Below are 15,840 nucleotides of genomic sequence, written 5' to 3' on the forward strand. Positions count from 1 at the left end.
ACATTCGGAACATCTTCAGCTTTAGATGTGTAATGCTGTGAAATGGTAAAAGCACTAATGTACTGGAATCTGTAAATTGAGAATCTTAGGCTAGATGTACGAAGCATTTTTGCAGTCGCAAACAGCCAGATTAGCAGAATCAGGCAGTTTGTGACTAAAAAAAATGCTTTTTGATATGTACAAAGCTCAAATTTCGATTCAGTAACTTGTTGCTGAATTCAATGTTTGAGTTTTTAGATTTGGTATTTTGATGGAGCGTGATGAGGGTGTCCCTTCCTAATACCGAATTGTAATGGCATGTATGAATGTTTTGTGACCGAAATCTAGTCGCAAAACAATTGCAATTTACAGCCATTTGAAAAATGGTGGTAACCGATTCGTAAATGGGAAAAGGGTCCCCAATTGACCCCCTTCCCCTTTGAGAAAGATTGGTAAAAAAATGTTAATAACGGGCAATGCCTACATTAAAAAATGACATTTAAAAGTTTCCTTTTTATCTATTTAAATGCATCCTTTTTTCCTTAAGGAAAATAGTCCTTGTTTGAAAAAAAAAATTGTTTTATTTAAAAGCAATCACAGACATAGTGGTCCGCTGACCCCTACAGTCCACCATCCCCGTGATGGCAGCAAATCATCGTGGGTCTCAAATTGCAACCTCCCTCATTAATATGCTAAGTAAGGCTACTTGCGACCCACTCTGAACTGCTAGATGAGGCTCAATGAGTTTCATGCATAAGGACTAGCAATTTCCTAAATGTGATTTGCATAAAACTGCAATTAGGAAAACACTATTCTGATCTTTGTACATCTAGCCCTTAGAGATTAAACGATGCGTGTTGACCTACTTCACTCTCAATCAAGAATGAGGTAAACGTCTTCTGTCATATTTCTACAAACTAACCCGACTTTAAGACACTGCAACTATCTGAACTAATAAAAAATATATTCGTCAGTATCGATTTAATGGAGACAGAGAGATTCTCTTGAAATAATGCCTTGAACAGAAAGTTAAAAAAATCAGTGTTCCAGATACACATCACACTTACCTCACCACCATTTTGATGGGGTACACGCCGACTCCCAGCCTCTTGTCCTTGGGGATGCTGTAGGCGATCCTCCCACTGCTGTTAGAGATCTCTGTGTCAAAGTACACCCACCGTCCAGTCGAGGGCTCTGTCATAATAAGGATATCTACCTGTTGGGAGCACAGACCAGTTGAAAATGTTATCTTTGAAATATGGATGTAGAAGTATTTCAGGAAACACATCAAAAACTCGTTATAAAGTCATTTGCAGTTTAGAAGAATTGTGGAACTTGTTGTATTCATCCAAAACATTTTTAACATATTTAAGATACTATCAGGGCCGGACTGGCCATAGCGGGCACCGGGCAATCCCTCAGTGCGCCGCACGGATGCGGGCCGGTTTTGGGACCCTGGGGCCTATTTTGTTACAGGGCATTTTTTGCAGCATAGCTGCATAATCGGCCCTGTATCAAAATCATTAAACGACAAGGGGTGGTGATGGACAGAGTTTCTGAATTAAGCAGAATACTCTCACCCAGTCAAGAGATCATGGCTAGATCCAACACCGTTTTTTAGCTCACTGCACCATCCCAGCTCAGAACCTGGCTATATGCAAATTAGTCTGTTCCTGTCCCAGTGCATGATGGGAACAGGGCAAACCAAACTACCAAGCAAATTCTTTCACTGGGAAGGAAACAAGCTTCCGGGGACCGGTTTCTGGCATTACAGCCGTCTTCGGCCCGGCTTGCTTGAATCCTGATGGTGCAATAAACAAGGGACTCACATCTGAGTATACCCTTCCACGCTTATGGTGGACAAAAAATTTAAACGACAAGGGGTGGTGATGGACAGAGTTTCTGAATTAAGCAGAATACTCTCACCCAGTCAAGAGATCATGGCTAGTTCCAACACCGTTTTTTAGCTCACTACACCATCCCAGCTCAGAACCTGGCTATATGCAAATTAGTCTGTTCCTGTCCCAGTGCATGATGAGAACAGGGCAAACCAAACAACCAAGCCAATTCTTTCACTGGGAAGGAAACAAGCTTCCGGGGACCGGTTTCTGGCATTACAGCCGTCTTCGGCCCGGCTTGCTTGAATCCTGATGGTGCAATGAGCAAGGGACTCACATCTGAGTATACCCTTCCACGCTTATGGTGGACAAAATAATTAAACGACAAGGGGTGGTGATGGACAAAGTTTCTGAATTAAGCAGAATACTCTCACCCAGTCAAGAGATCATGGCTAGATCCAACACCGTTTTTTTAGCTCACTGCACCATCCCAGCTCAGAACCTGGCTAAATGCAAATTAGTCTGTTCCTGTCCCAGTGCATGATGGGAACAGGGCAAACCAAACTACCAAGCCAATTCTTTCACTGGGAAGGAAACAAGCTTCCGGGAACCGGTTTCTGGCATTACAGCCGTCTTCGGCCCGGCTTGCTTGAATCCTGATGGTGCAATAAACAAGGGACTCACATCTGAGTATACCCTTCCACGCTTATGGTGGACAAAATAATTAAACGACAAGGGGTGGTGATGGACAGAGTTTCTGAATTAAGTAGAATACTCTCACCCAGTCAAGAGATCATGGCTAGATCCAACACCGTTTTTTAGCTCACTGCACCATCCCAGCTCAGAACCTGGCTATATGCAAATTAGTCTGTTCCTGTCCCAGTGCATGATGGGAACAGGGCAAATCAAACTACCAAGCCAATTCTTTCACTGGGAAGGAAACAGGCTTCCGGGGACCGGTTTCTGGCATTACAGCCGTCTTCGGCCCGGCTTTCTTGAATCCTGAGGGTGCAATGAGCAATGGGCTCACATCTGAGTATACCCTTCCACGCTTATGGTGGACAAAATAATTAAACGACAAGGGATGGTGATGGACAGAGTTTCTGAATTAAGCAGAATACTCCCACCCAGTCAAGAGATCATGGCTAGATCCAACACCGTTTTTTAGCTCACTGCACCATCCCAGCTCAGAACCTGGCTACATGCAAATTAGTCTGTTCCTGTCCCAGTGCATGATGGGAACAGGGCAAACCAAACTACCAAGCCAATTCTTTCACTGGGAAGGAAACAAGCTTCCGGGGACCGGTTTCTGGCAATACAGCCGTCTTCGGCCCGGATTACTTGAATCCTGAGGGTGCAATGAGCAAGGGGCTCACATCTGAGTATACCCTTCCACGCTTATGGTGGACAAAATAATTAAACGACAAGGGGTGGTGATGGACAGAGTTTCTGAATTAAGCAGAATACTCTCACCCAGTCAAGAGATCATGGCTAGATCCAACACCGTTTTTTAGCTCACTGCACCATCCCAACTCAGAACCTGGCTATATGCAAATTAGTCTGTTCCTGTCCCAGTGCATGATGGGAACAGGGCAAACCAAACTACCAAGCCAATTCTTTCGCTGGGAAGGAAACAAGCTTCCGGGGACCGGTTTCTGGCATTACAGCCGTCTTCGGGCCGGCTTGCTTGAATCCTGATGGTGCAATGAGCAAGGGACTCACATCTGAGTATACCCTTCCACGCTTATGGTGGACAAAATAATTAAACGACAAGGGGTGGTGATGGACAGAGTTTCTGAATTAAGCAGAATACTCTCACCCAGTCAAGAGATCATGGCTAGATCCAACACCGTTTTTTAGCTCACTGCACCATCCCAGCTCAGAACCTGGCTTTATGCAAATTAGTCTGTTCCTGTCCCCGTGCATGATGGGAACAGGGCAAACCAAACTACCAAGCCAATTCTTTCACTGGGAAGGAAACAAGCTTCCGGGGACCGGTTTCTGGCATTACAGCCGTCTTCGGCCCGGCTTGCTTGAATCCTGATGGTGCAATGAGCAAGGGACTCACATCTGAGTATACCCTTCCACGCTTATGGTGGACAAAATAATCAAACGACAAGGGGTGGTGATGGACAGAGTTTCTGAATTAAGCAGAATACTCTCACCCAGTCAAGAGATCATGGCTAGATCCAACACCGTTTTTTTTAGCTCACTGCACCATCCCAGCTCAGAACCTGGCTATATGCAAATTAGTCTGTTCCTGTCCCAGTGCATGATGGGAACAGGGCAAACCAAACTACCAAGCCAATTTTTTCACTGGGAAGGAAACAAGCTTCCAGGGACCGGTTTCTGGCATTAAAGCCGTCTTCGGCCCGGCTTGCTTGAATCCTGATGGTGCAACGAGCAAGGGACTCACATCTGAGTATACCCTTCCACGCTTATGGTGGACAAAATAATTAAACGACAAGGGGTGGTGATGGACAGAGTTTCTGAATTAAGCAGAATACTCTCACCCAGTCAAGAGATCATGGCTAGATCCAACACCGTTTTTTAGCTCACTGCACCATCCCAGCTCAGAACCTGGCTATATGCAAATTAGTCTGTTCCTGTCCCAGTGCATGATGGGAACAGGGCAAACCAAACTACCAAGCCAATTCTTTCACTGGGAAGGAAACAAGCTTCCAGGACCTGTTTCTGGCATTACAGCCGTCTTCGGCCCGGCTTGCTTGAATCCTGATGGTGCATTGAGCAAGGGGCTCACATCTGAGTATACCCTTCCACGCTTATGGTGGACAAAATAATTAAACGACAAGGGGTGATGATGGACAGAGTTTCTGAATTAAGCAGAATACTCTCACCCAGTCAAGAGATCATGGCTAGATCCAACACCGTTTTTTAGCTCACTGCACCATCCCAGCTCAGAACCTGGCTACATGCAAATTAGTCTGTTCCTGTCCCAGTGCATGATGGGAACAGGGCAAACCAAACTACCAAGCCAATTCTTTCGCTGGGAAGGAAACAAGCTTCCGGGGACCGGTTTCTGGCAATACAGCCGTCTTCGGCCCGGATTACTTGAATCCTGAGGGTGCAATGAGCAAGGGGCTCACATCTGAGTATACCCTTCCACGCTTATGGTGGACAAAATAATTAAACGACAAGGGGTGGTGATGGACCCTCACTGCACCATCAGGATTCAAGCAAGCCGGGCCGACGACGGCTGAAATGCCAGAAACAGGTCCCCGGAAGCTTGTTTGGTCTGCCCTGTTCCCATGATGCACTGGGCCAGGGACAGACTAATTTGCATGTAGCCAGGTTCTGAGCTGGGATGGTGCAGTGAGCTAAAATACGGTGATGGATCAAGCCCTGATCTTTGGACTGGGTAAGAGTTGTCTGCTTAATTCAGACACTCTGTTCATCACCACCCCCTTTTCTGAATCGTTTGTGGCCACTATAGGTGTGGCAGGGTATACTCAGACATGAGTCCCTTGCTCACTGCACCATCAGGATTCAAGCAAGCCGGCCGACGACGGCTGAAATGCCAGAAACCGGTCCCCGGAAGCTTGTCTCCTTTCCGGTGAAGAATTGGCTTGGTAGTTTGGTCTGCCCTGTTCCCATGATGCACTGGGCCAGGGACAGACTAATTTGCATGTAGCCAGGTTCTGAGCTAGGATGGTGCAGTGAGCTAAAAAACGGTGATGGATCAAGCCCTGATCTTTGGACTGGGTAAGAGTAGTCTGCTTAATTCAGACACTCTGTTCATCACCACCCCCTTTTCTGAATCTGTATCAAAATCGGCCGAAAACCGGCAGTGGCAAAGAGCTCTGTGGTCCCCCAACACCGGGGGCGGGGCGGCCGAGCACTTTGCCAGTGCCGGTTTTGGTTCCCAGTCCGGCCCTGGATACTACTAAGGAACCTTTCTCAGACAGTATTCATTCTTTTGCCTCTTCACCAGTGGTGGCTAGTGACTTCACAAAGAGGTGAGGCATAAAAGTTGTTGACGAGTTTGACGGGGGGTTCGAGCCAAACTGGCAAAAGGAGGAGGTTGGGGTGTTCTCCCCTGAGACAAAATAGTGTATTTTACATAAAACTTTGATAACGAATTCAGTTCAGAAACCATACATTGAAAAGGCAATTCTGAAAAGATACTCTTGAAAAATTTAAAAATGTGTAAGAGTAATTGCATGGGCGACTGTAAATAGAAGCAATAATCTCCATTTTAAGGACATCATCATGTACGAATAAAACCAACAGTCACGTTTCTCACTTTTAATCAATATATAATGGGAGATTACAGCTCTGTTCCAAGGATAGTAAACCAAAGCAGACAGCAGTGGCAGCTGGCTGCCTCTTTCATTCTTTAATGCCGTCGAAACTGGCACAAAATACGAAAATTAATTACCTCAGCTCAGCTGGCTGTTTGTTGCTGTAGTCACTTATTTTCCCATGAAAACTTTCTTCATACTGCCAGGCAGCAGATGTGAATGAGTTAGGCCAACGCCTGGGTATGTGTTTATGAAGGGTGCCAGGCAGAGCAGATTCATGCCAACTTCTGCTGCAGGACTGAACTTGATAAGCATGTCTCCATGGAAAGGTCAAGTCAAGTTATCAGCAATTATAACATCAGGACAGGCCAACCCGTGGAAACATAGACCCACATGTTTTTATCAAACACTATGTAATCATTGTGCAAATACATGTAATTTATGGGGAAACTTTGCATACTTTTAATAATACCGCACTTGTGATCCCAAATAAAATGTTGATAGCCCTAGGACCAAGGACACAGGCAGATGAACACAAAAAATGAGACAATTCTTTGGAGTCTTATAACAATTTTTTTTTTACTTGATCTTATAGTGGAAAATGGTCTTGTTCTTATTAATTTAAATCAATCTTTAGGATTCATTGTAGTATTTTCAGCCTATTGGTGCACAACCTATGGCAACTGTTTAGGGTCATCCAGAACAGCGAAGAAATTACCCTGTAAGATTCATTACACTTTCCAAAATTGCTGTAATCCAATACAAGAAAAGGTAGTGTAAATAAAACCAGAGGGAACAGAGGGTTATTTGATTGATTGGTTGATTGATTTGATTTACTGACTTTTCCCTCCAATCTAGGGTAAACAGGCAATGGCTTATTTAGTTTATTGGTTTTATAGAGGTTTTGCAATTTACTTACAGTTCACGGATAAGCCATGCTGTGATTGGCTAGTCATCCAGAGAGCTGCGCTGGAATTGGTGAGAAGTCACCACAAAGCCGTGCTCTGACTGGTTGGTTATTGACAAAAACACACTATGATAGGTTAAGCTTTGACAGAGCTGTGCTGTGTTGGGTTGCTGTCTACCATTCATTTCCTTTTTTTTAAATGATTTTGAGGGTTTTTTTTCAGTAGAAATAAAGGATAATGTGTTGAAAAAACGTAAGGTTTGAGTTGTGCTTGCTATGGAGGGTTAGAAAAGACCAGCAGACGGAACACCTACATAGGAAATGATGAGGAACATTGGGTTTCATACTAGTACCTGGATCTTTGAATGGAATTAATGTACTTGTTATCAGCCTTTTGGGAGGAACTGACGGGTCTTTAAGTGCATAGTATACAAAATGAAGGCCCTAGCCGTGGCATTACAAGAAGTCACACCCCCGACTGGAGGAGACCAAGTATTGGCCAGTTCTAAACCCCAATTCACTAGTCAGAGCAGTAAAGAGAGCCATAGAATACTCTGAGTACTTTTGCTGCCGGCCCCAGAACTCAAGCACCACCCATGCAAGCTGACATGACAGGGGAGACCTACGGGCCTGTGCCTGTGGATACAACCGATCGGAGGGCGGCATACAGACCTCCCGAAAGCTAATCTATGAGCCTACACCTTCCGCCAGAAAGTACACCATACTCAATTATTTTAGAAGGGGGTACACCCTTAGCTGAAGGGTCCTATGAGGATTTTTAAAGCCTTATAAATAACGCTGCACACTGGTGTAGGGTTAATGCTGGTTTCCACTTCGATTTGGTGGACAGAATAAACTGGGTTGGCCCTTCAAGACAGACCGCATGAGCCGACTGTGTGGTCCTGAATTTTAGAGAGCCCGGGCTGGTGCATTTTTTGTTGACAGGCCTGAATTCTTTTGTATCTTTTAACCAACATGATAGGGCCCATCCGCTACAATACTTTTACCACCCTCTAATGACAACATTTGATAATAGGGCACCCATCCAAATTTGTAGTCTGACCCAGGCCATGCTTTGGTCCACCTTTAGCGCTATTTATTTGAGGTGCTCTCTAGCCTTAATGAAAATGACTGACTGCCTGAAACAGCTGTAATAGAGAGAGGCCACAATTGAGCGGCTCTTGATATCACTTGTGACCTCTTTACGCTGCAAAAGATACGCCAAACTTCGACCACAGCTAAAGAAGGCAGGGTCAGAGGTTGCAAGTGACATCATGGAACATCGCTGGGATCCATCAGAACCTGACCAATAAGGATTGGTTATCCCTTATACGGACATTTGATATAGTATGCTGTCAGGAGACTTGGGCTATTGATCCCGTTCACATTGATGGTTTTAAATCTTCATGCTCTATGGCAATTCCGTCACCAGCAGGGAAGGGCAAGGGAGGTCTGGCTCTTTTTACATCGGTCAAATTTGAGATTCTTATTATCAAAGTATTAGTGGTTAAGCCATGCTATTTGATGTTACATATTTTTTGCCTGATTTAGTTAATGTTTTGGTAAATTTTTATTTTTATTGCTTTTCAGCGCAACTCGTGGGCGTTATAGAAGAACTGGGGGAAATATCGGAAAGCCATTCGAGTTGTAAGGGGTGTTATATACCTATCAAGTGGGATGGCGATTTTAATATGGAGCAATGTATTTTAAGTAACAATTGTATATGTAGAGTCGCCAATGAAGAAAGGGAAGACGCAAGCCATTTTACGCTCACAGCATATGGGGATGCGCTAAATAAAATTACCCCTTATAAAAAATATGTAATTTTCATCCGACTTAAATAGCCAAAATATCACCCACTTGCCCACATTTGAAGGTAGAGGTAAGGGCATCCCGGTTGATTTTTCACTAATTTCTAAAGATTTCACTCAAAAACTATTAAATTACGAGGTGTGCCACCTACCATACAGTGATTACATTCCAATCATCTTATGTTTTGAGATTCAGTTGATTTTGGGCTCCAGCAACTCACCAGTTCTCCTGGTTCACTTTTCCGCCAAACAGGGAGTACAGATAAAATGTGACCCATGAAAATTCTTCGAAGACTTAGTAACAGAAGCTAGTCAGGATATTTCTCAATGTCTTTCCTCTGATACTGATCCTAGTAAGATCCTAGATAACCACACAGCAAACTGTGGGACAGCTGCCAGACTATTAACCAACACCAGGCCATACACAGCACCCTTGGCTCAATTTGGATTGCACTTCAGCCTTAAAAGCCCTTAAGAAAAGCCACCAATATAATCCAGCACAATATAGAGGCATTAAGATCAGCTATGAATTGCTCAACAAAGGTACTAGAAACCAGGAAAAGGGAAATTAGGGACAAAGCATGGGAAGATCTAGCTAAAGCGGCCAATTTAAAAGATAGCAGGCTCTTTTGAGAGGTTATCAACTGACCTTTCTTTACAGAGGCCATCTCAAATGAAATTAAATGTCATGTTAAAGAACAGGAGTGGGTAAATCACGTCTTCAAAATCTTTAACCTTGATGACCCACTAGAGGAACACATGGAACCAGAAATGGATCCACTCCTTTTCTCATTTACTGACTCTGTGTTTACATCAAATGCATTAACTCTGCCCTCTGATAAGCCTCAACTGCTTGCCCACACTACCACAAAATAGAGCATTTGGGATTAATAATGTAAGCCCTGTACACCAATAAGGATCGTCTGGACTTTCTACATAGTGTACCCCATTTTGGTACACTACATAGCGAGCCAGCTTTCTACAATGCACCTCTCATAAAAGGCATGCTCTGACTCCTTTGGCTCTTGTGAAGTTCTTAAAATGTTTTTCCAATGTATAGCCTTCTATGGAACCTGTTTTTACTAGTGCTCAATCATATTTTTATGTTTAGTAGCTACCCTTTCAGAGGGAACACCATTGAGCATATTAAGATATATTCCCCAGATTTGAGAGTTGAGTTATTCCCTTTTTTGTCCAAACAAAACCTGCCTCTGGTTTTAAGACATTGCAGTTAAATAATCAGGTATGGGAGTTTACTGGAAAAGAAGTTGGATTGAATAAAAGAGCCATGGTAGTATTTTCTTTATTTTTGTTTAATTGGAAGAGGCATTTCACACCAGAAGACCAGATATCTTTACAGTTGCAAAATTGCATTTTGAGGAGTTAATACCGTGATTTGGACATCCTACTGTGATTGAGACTGATCATGGAACTCATTTTAAAAATGAGTTTTGGAAAATAGTCTGCACAGTATTTGAGATCAACCAAAAATGTCACTGTGGGTATTCATCATAATGTTAAAGAGAGAGCTAATAGCACTCTCTAGAACTTACAGGTAAACATCTGTGCTTCAGCTGGTTTAAAGTGATCTAATGCCCATATTTTGATGAGCATGAGAAGTACACCTGTCAGAAAGGCTTGTTTATCTGCCAATGAAGTTATCATGGGAAGAGCAATGAGACTTGCATATGTTCCATCAGCTGCACTAGTTTTGAAAACTGATGTAATTGTACTAGATTATTGCAAAGGTCTGGCTAATATAGAAACATCTCTCTCATCATGTGAATGTGGCAGCAGAGAAATCAAAAGATATTGCTTGCCATAACCTTAAACTTGGTGAGTGGATAGTAATCTGAAAGCACGTCAGGTAAGGCTGCTTGGTGGAGCACTGGAAGAGACTGTATCAGATTATTATGCAATGAACACTGCCTTATTGTATGCTGGTGTGCCACAGTGGATCTACACTACTCACACAAAGAAAGTGAGAGTAGCCGAAGTAGTGGATGAGTCAACTGGCTCAGAGTTAAGTACACAGAAACAAGTGCAACGTCAAGCACAAAGCCAAGCTCCGGTATGCGGTGTGCATCTAAATAGGGGGTGAAAAAGTTGAAATTGCAAAGTTTGAAACTGGTGAAGACAATGAGCAAAAGCAAAATGTAGTGGTGAAGTTTTAGATTGGTGAAAGCTTTGACGAAGAACCTGAATTTTCTTAAATCTAGTTACATGACAGAGATCAGAGGGAAAAGCTGTTACAGTACAAAAGGCAAAGGAAAGAGTGGCAGCAAGAAGAAGTAGTCTCTGATCCAACCAGTGAAAATATGCAGTTGAAGATCAAAGTTACAAAGACCCCCAAAGGAAAGAGGAAGTTCACACTGATCATAGAAGGCAAGGACCACGCTGATCAATTTGGTAAGCATAAATATTCCACAAGGGTGACTCAAAACATGTCTGTTCCCAGGCCCCCAAGGATCTTTGAGATGCCTTTGTAAGGCAAAGTGCAGAACCTGCTGTGAAGATTATTTTGTACCTCAGCAAACAGGTTTTATTTGTTTTCTTTGTTCATTACATTTGTTCTATGCTGTGGTACCGCCTGTTGCTCTAAATTGTTCTATATTTTCGTGTGGTGGGTAGTGTACACCATGATGGGAGTGATTTATTTAGTTTGATCATTATACTTGGTTTTCTGCGACTAGTCACCCTCTAAGGCAAATTGCTATCGCTACTACGGTGCTACCTAAAAGGCTACTCTTAGGACTTCTGCACTCCATGGGATAGTTCATGTAAATTTCAGAAAAGCTGGGCATTTTTCCACTATATTACCACTGCAAATTTACTTTGTATCCACTAAGCTATGCAAAAACAAACCATTTCTACTGGTTGCATGATGTAAACGTAGGAGCTTTATTGCCCAGCATGACACACTCCAGCAATGCGTCATTTTTGCGCTTACAGATAAGTCAGAAATACTGACGTATCTGTAACTCCGTGCAACATGATGCGTTATACTGTAAATATGACGCACCATTGGTGTCACAAGGAGGGCGCAATGAAAAGTGAAAACAGTGATGCGTTGCGTCACTTTTCATAAATGAGGCCCATAGTCTTTGCAAGGGTCAAGCACCCAGGGATTGCAGGGCTACAATAATTTAATTTTGAGGGGGTTTATGTGTGGGACCCACATCCCCATGCCACATTTGGGCCTGGGACCCCATTCCTTGGAATCCAAAGCAAGTGGAAATGTATCCCAGGAATCGCTCACCCTGGACAAACAAGAGGAAACCTGTGCCTTGAGCATGGATCAACCCAGTGCCTGTTTCTAGGCGACCAGGCATGCTGGCATATTGCCTCCTATCTGCAGCCAGCGCAGGCAGGAGAGGACCACATTACTCCTGCCTCCGCGCGGAAGCCAAAAACATGTAGCTTTTCTCCTGCCCAAAGTGGATCCCAGAAGAGGATTCCTGTCTCGTTCTCTCAATGCAGGAGTGGAACAGTGTGTTTTCAGCTCCCACACCGGGCCAGGAATGTATGTGGGTATCCAGCAGGAGCTGTGGGGCATTGCCCCCCCGCATGACGCCCAACGGACAGAGTGCCTGTGACTGCCCCGGGTGGGACAATGACACCCATGAACTCGAAAGGAGATGATGAACAATGCTGCTGTTTTTAGGAAAAACTGAGTGCAAAAGCCTGGATATTAAATATTCACTGACTGGATCGGGAGTACCCCATAAGTCCTGTGAGGGTCCTTCCAGTGCAAACATTGTTCCTTTGTGTTGACCCTTAGAAGGCAGGGGAACCGCCAACATTTTTTTAATGTGTTGTGGGGTGTTAAATTGCCCCATGACAACCGCTCTAAGACTCCCCGGGTGGTTATATTTATGCCCACGTGGGCAGTTTTGCTGCCTATCACAGTACTCCCAGAGCCCGTGATTGTGCAAATGGGCTTGTGAGAAGAGGAACCTGTATTGGTGGGCCGTAGAGCTGCAGTAATAGCTTAAAAAAGTCAAATAAGACCCGGGACAAAATTTCCATCTTAAAACTTTATTAAAATTGTTGATGGCTAACAATACAGGTTTTCACAGTAAAATGGATCCTAATTAATGTTGGAACTACCCCCACTACCTTCAATGGTGGGTTATAGCATGTATTGCATATTGGAATTACTCCCATTGATTTCAATGGCGTTGCTGCTTATGCTAGTGTGATGAAAACCTAACAAAGCCAATGGCCCACCCTATTGATAATGATACACTGGTGTTGGACTTGGCCCTTCTGGCAGGTTCACACCTAAACATTTTGCTTGTTGAATGTGAATTGATGGTAGTAATTTTTGGTTCCTGCGCACTTTCACTGTGGCACAGTGAAAAGTGCATGCACACTCTGCGTGCGTGGAGTAAGGTTGGCCTGCCCTCCCATAGGAATGCATGGGGTATGTCTGTGTCCCTGGTAGTTCCTGATGCGTGAGGTGTACAGGCTCGAGTCTGGTATGTGTGGACTCGTGAGACTGAATGCTGCACAATGGTATGTGCGGCGTGTATGGGTCTAGTGGGGAAGTGCCACTTCTAGACATTGATGTGTGTGTGCAGTGAGGGTGCTGGAGCGTGATTGGCTGGAGCTGGTTGGCAAGCCTGGCTCCAGGAAGTCTGGATGGGTCTGGCCAGGAGTGAGTGGAGAGATCAGCATGAGTGATGTGAGGGAGGGCTGCACCTGGTTCCTGAATGGGACTGGGCTTTCCACACCCAATGCTTGCTCCACCCGCTATGTTGTGTGTTTAACGACCCTAGCCACCCTAGTGAATGAAAGGGGTGGTTGAGCCATCAAGGGTGCTCCAAAACCAGCTGCGACTGGTTTTTCCCCCACCCTACACCTACAGACAAAGGGTTGTACAGTATAAGAAGAGGCTGTGTCCCCATGAATGTTGTTCTCTTCCAGGATCCTGCCAGAGGGGGCTGCTGCTGTTGCCAGGAGGACCACCACTTGGACTGTCTCCCTGCTTGGAGACCCAGTGAGCTGGCTCTGGGACCAGCCTTTCCCCCATGCCTGCCTCCAGACCCTGCTGGAGCTTTGCTTGTGCCTGTAGCGCTGAGAGCGCTGTACCTTGCCTCTAAGCGCCTGGGAGCGCTGTGGATTGCCTTTAGCGCTGGAAGGCGCTTTATTTCCCTTCTAGCGCATGGGAGCGCTTTGTTTGCTTGGGCCGGTGCCCACCCGGCATCTTTTCACCCCGTGTGGTGACCGAACAGCGCGGGTGCCACCCCGATCATTTGCCGCCTTTCTTTGCCCCGTTTTACGATTTAATTACGGAGGGAGCCTACCCCTCATGGTAGCCCCGAGATCACCTCCGCAGCACCGGGCCGAGAGGAAGCGGCTGTCTGCGTCACAGCCAGGCCGCGCTGGGATTGGCCCAGCCGGCCAAGTCTCCCACCGCGTCATCGGGGGAGGAGGAAGAAGCAGGAAGCAGCCTGCATTGTCCGTCCCGAGGCTCCCGAGCAAAGGGAGAGCCCCGGGAAAAAGAGAATAGTCTAGCCGCGGCCCCGGAGAGTCCCGAGGAGTGGGAGCTCTCCGTCTACAGCCGCCACCCAGAAGAGCCCAGCAGAGAGGAGCTGACACCGCGAGGAGCCGCCGCCTCCGACAGCCGGTGAGTGGGGGCAGGCTCCGGGTCACTCCTCTGCTCAGGGAAGTGCCGGGGGCTCAGAGGTGGCAATCGGTGTGCTCAGAGCGGCCTTGGTTGGCAGCGGGCCGCTCCCACGATCTCCTGGGGCATTTCCGTGTCAGTAGAGCCCCCGAGGCTCTTGGGGCCACCAAGTGATTTTCGAGTCCCCCGTGAGGGACTCCAACGACGCCCCAGTTGTTTGATGAGCCTGAGAGGCTCGAGGCGCCCTATTGGTTTCCAGAGCCCCGAGAGGCTCCGAAGCGCCGCAGTTGTATTTAGAGCCCAGAGAGGCTCTGGGGGCATTTCCTTGCTTCACGAGCCCTGAGAGGCTCGAGTGCCAGTTCTTGTTCGAGAGCCCTGAGAGAGGCTCACCGCCCACATTTGTCCACGAGCCCAGAGAGGCTCCGCCGTGCCACATTTGTGTTCAAACCCAGAGAGATTCAAGGCGCCCCAAGTGTTCCCGGGTCCCCCGTAAGGGACCCCACCGCCCAGTGAGGCTGCATCTTTGCTTTGAGAGCCCAGAGAGGCTCTAGGGGGCATTTCTTGTGGCCAGAGCCTGCGAGGCTCCAGCGTTGGCCCCCCTCATTGTTGCACCAGCTGCCCAGCACTTTGTGGGCAGCTGCTACGTTTAGGCCCCTGAAATTGGAACACAGGGCGTCCTAGCCCCAACAAGGCCAGAAGGCCTAGGAACTGCCACAGGCTGTGGCCTATGTGAGTTTTGCGCAATTGTTTGTGCTTGCACCTCTGAATGTGTTTTTAATGCGCCATGTGCCTTGTTTTTACACCGCTGAATGTTAATGCATCATGTGTAATGTTCCTATGCTTATACCCCTAAATGTTGGTGATACTTAGGTGGTTGTTTTTCTCCTAGTACAGGTGTTGCTAGTGAGGTCTTGGTTCCCTGCGCAATATTTTCCTAAGGTGGTTAGGGTTGCGTAGGAGGTACTTACCCTTTACCAGTATTCACTGGTTGTGTGCTCCATTTTCTATTTGGTTCTACCAGTGTTCTATGTGCTAATTACTATTCCTAAAAGTGCATATTCCTGACAGTGGTCCATGTGGCCCTGTCTTGTACATATTCCCTGTAAATTCTTCCCGTGCCTGTTGGCACATTGTAAAGTGTGTGTTTATCTAATGTGTTTTTGCTATAATACAAAGGCTATTTTTATATAACCTGGTGTGGAGTTTCCTTTGTGTTGGGCCTTGGGTGTTGTTGCTGGGTGCGCGTGCAAACACTTAACCTACATAGCCTCCAAGTTTAGCCTGGCTGCTCGCGTCATGTTACCTAGAGGGTGAGCAGGAGTTATCTTGGTATGTGACTCCCTTGCCCTGACGTGGTAGTGGTGGTCTCTGACTGACGTAGGCGCAAGCCTTGGCCAGCCAGAGATCCCGTTTC

At 45.9% G+C, this 15,840-nt stretch overlaps 1 protein-coding gene across 1 annotated transcript in view; it reads right to left on the reverse strand.

Annotated features, from left to right (window-relative positions):
* The window catches only part of PITPNM3 (PITPNM family member 3), a 1,845,859-nt gene that overhangs the window by 63,089 nt on the left and 1,766,930 nt on the right, over window positions 1–15,840 (reverse strand). Inside the window, exon 15 of the mRNA XM_086954539.1 lies at window positions 1,047–1,195. Within this exon, the coding sequence (XP_086810665.1) occupies window positions 1,047–1,195 (149 nt within the window). The remainder of the gene's footprint in view (window positions 1–1,046; window positions 1,196–15,840) is intronic.

This window comes from Lissotriton vulgaris, chromosome 2_1 (assembly GCF_964263255.1).
Source record: "Lissotriton vulgaris chromosome 2_1, aLisVul1.2, whole genome shotgun sequence".
NCBI classification, from domain to species: Eukaryota; Metazoa; Chordata; class Amphibia; order Caudata; family Salamandridae; genus Lissotriton; species Lissotriton vulgaris.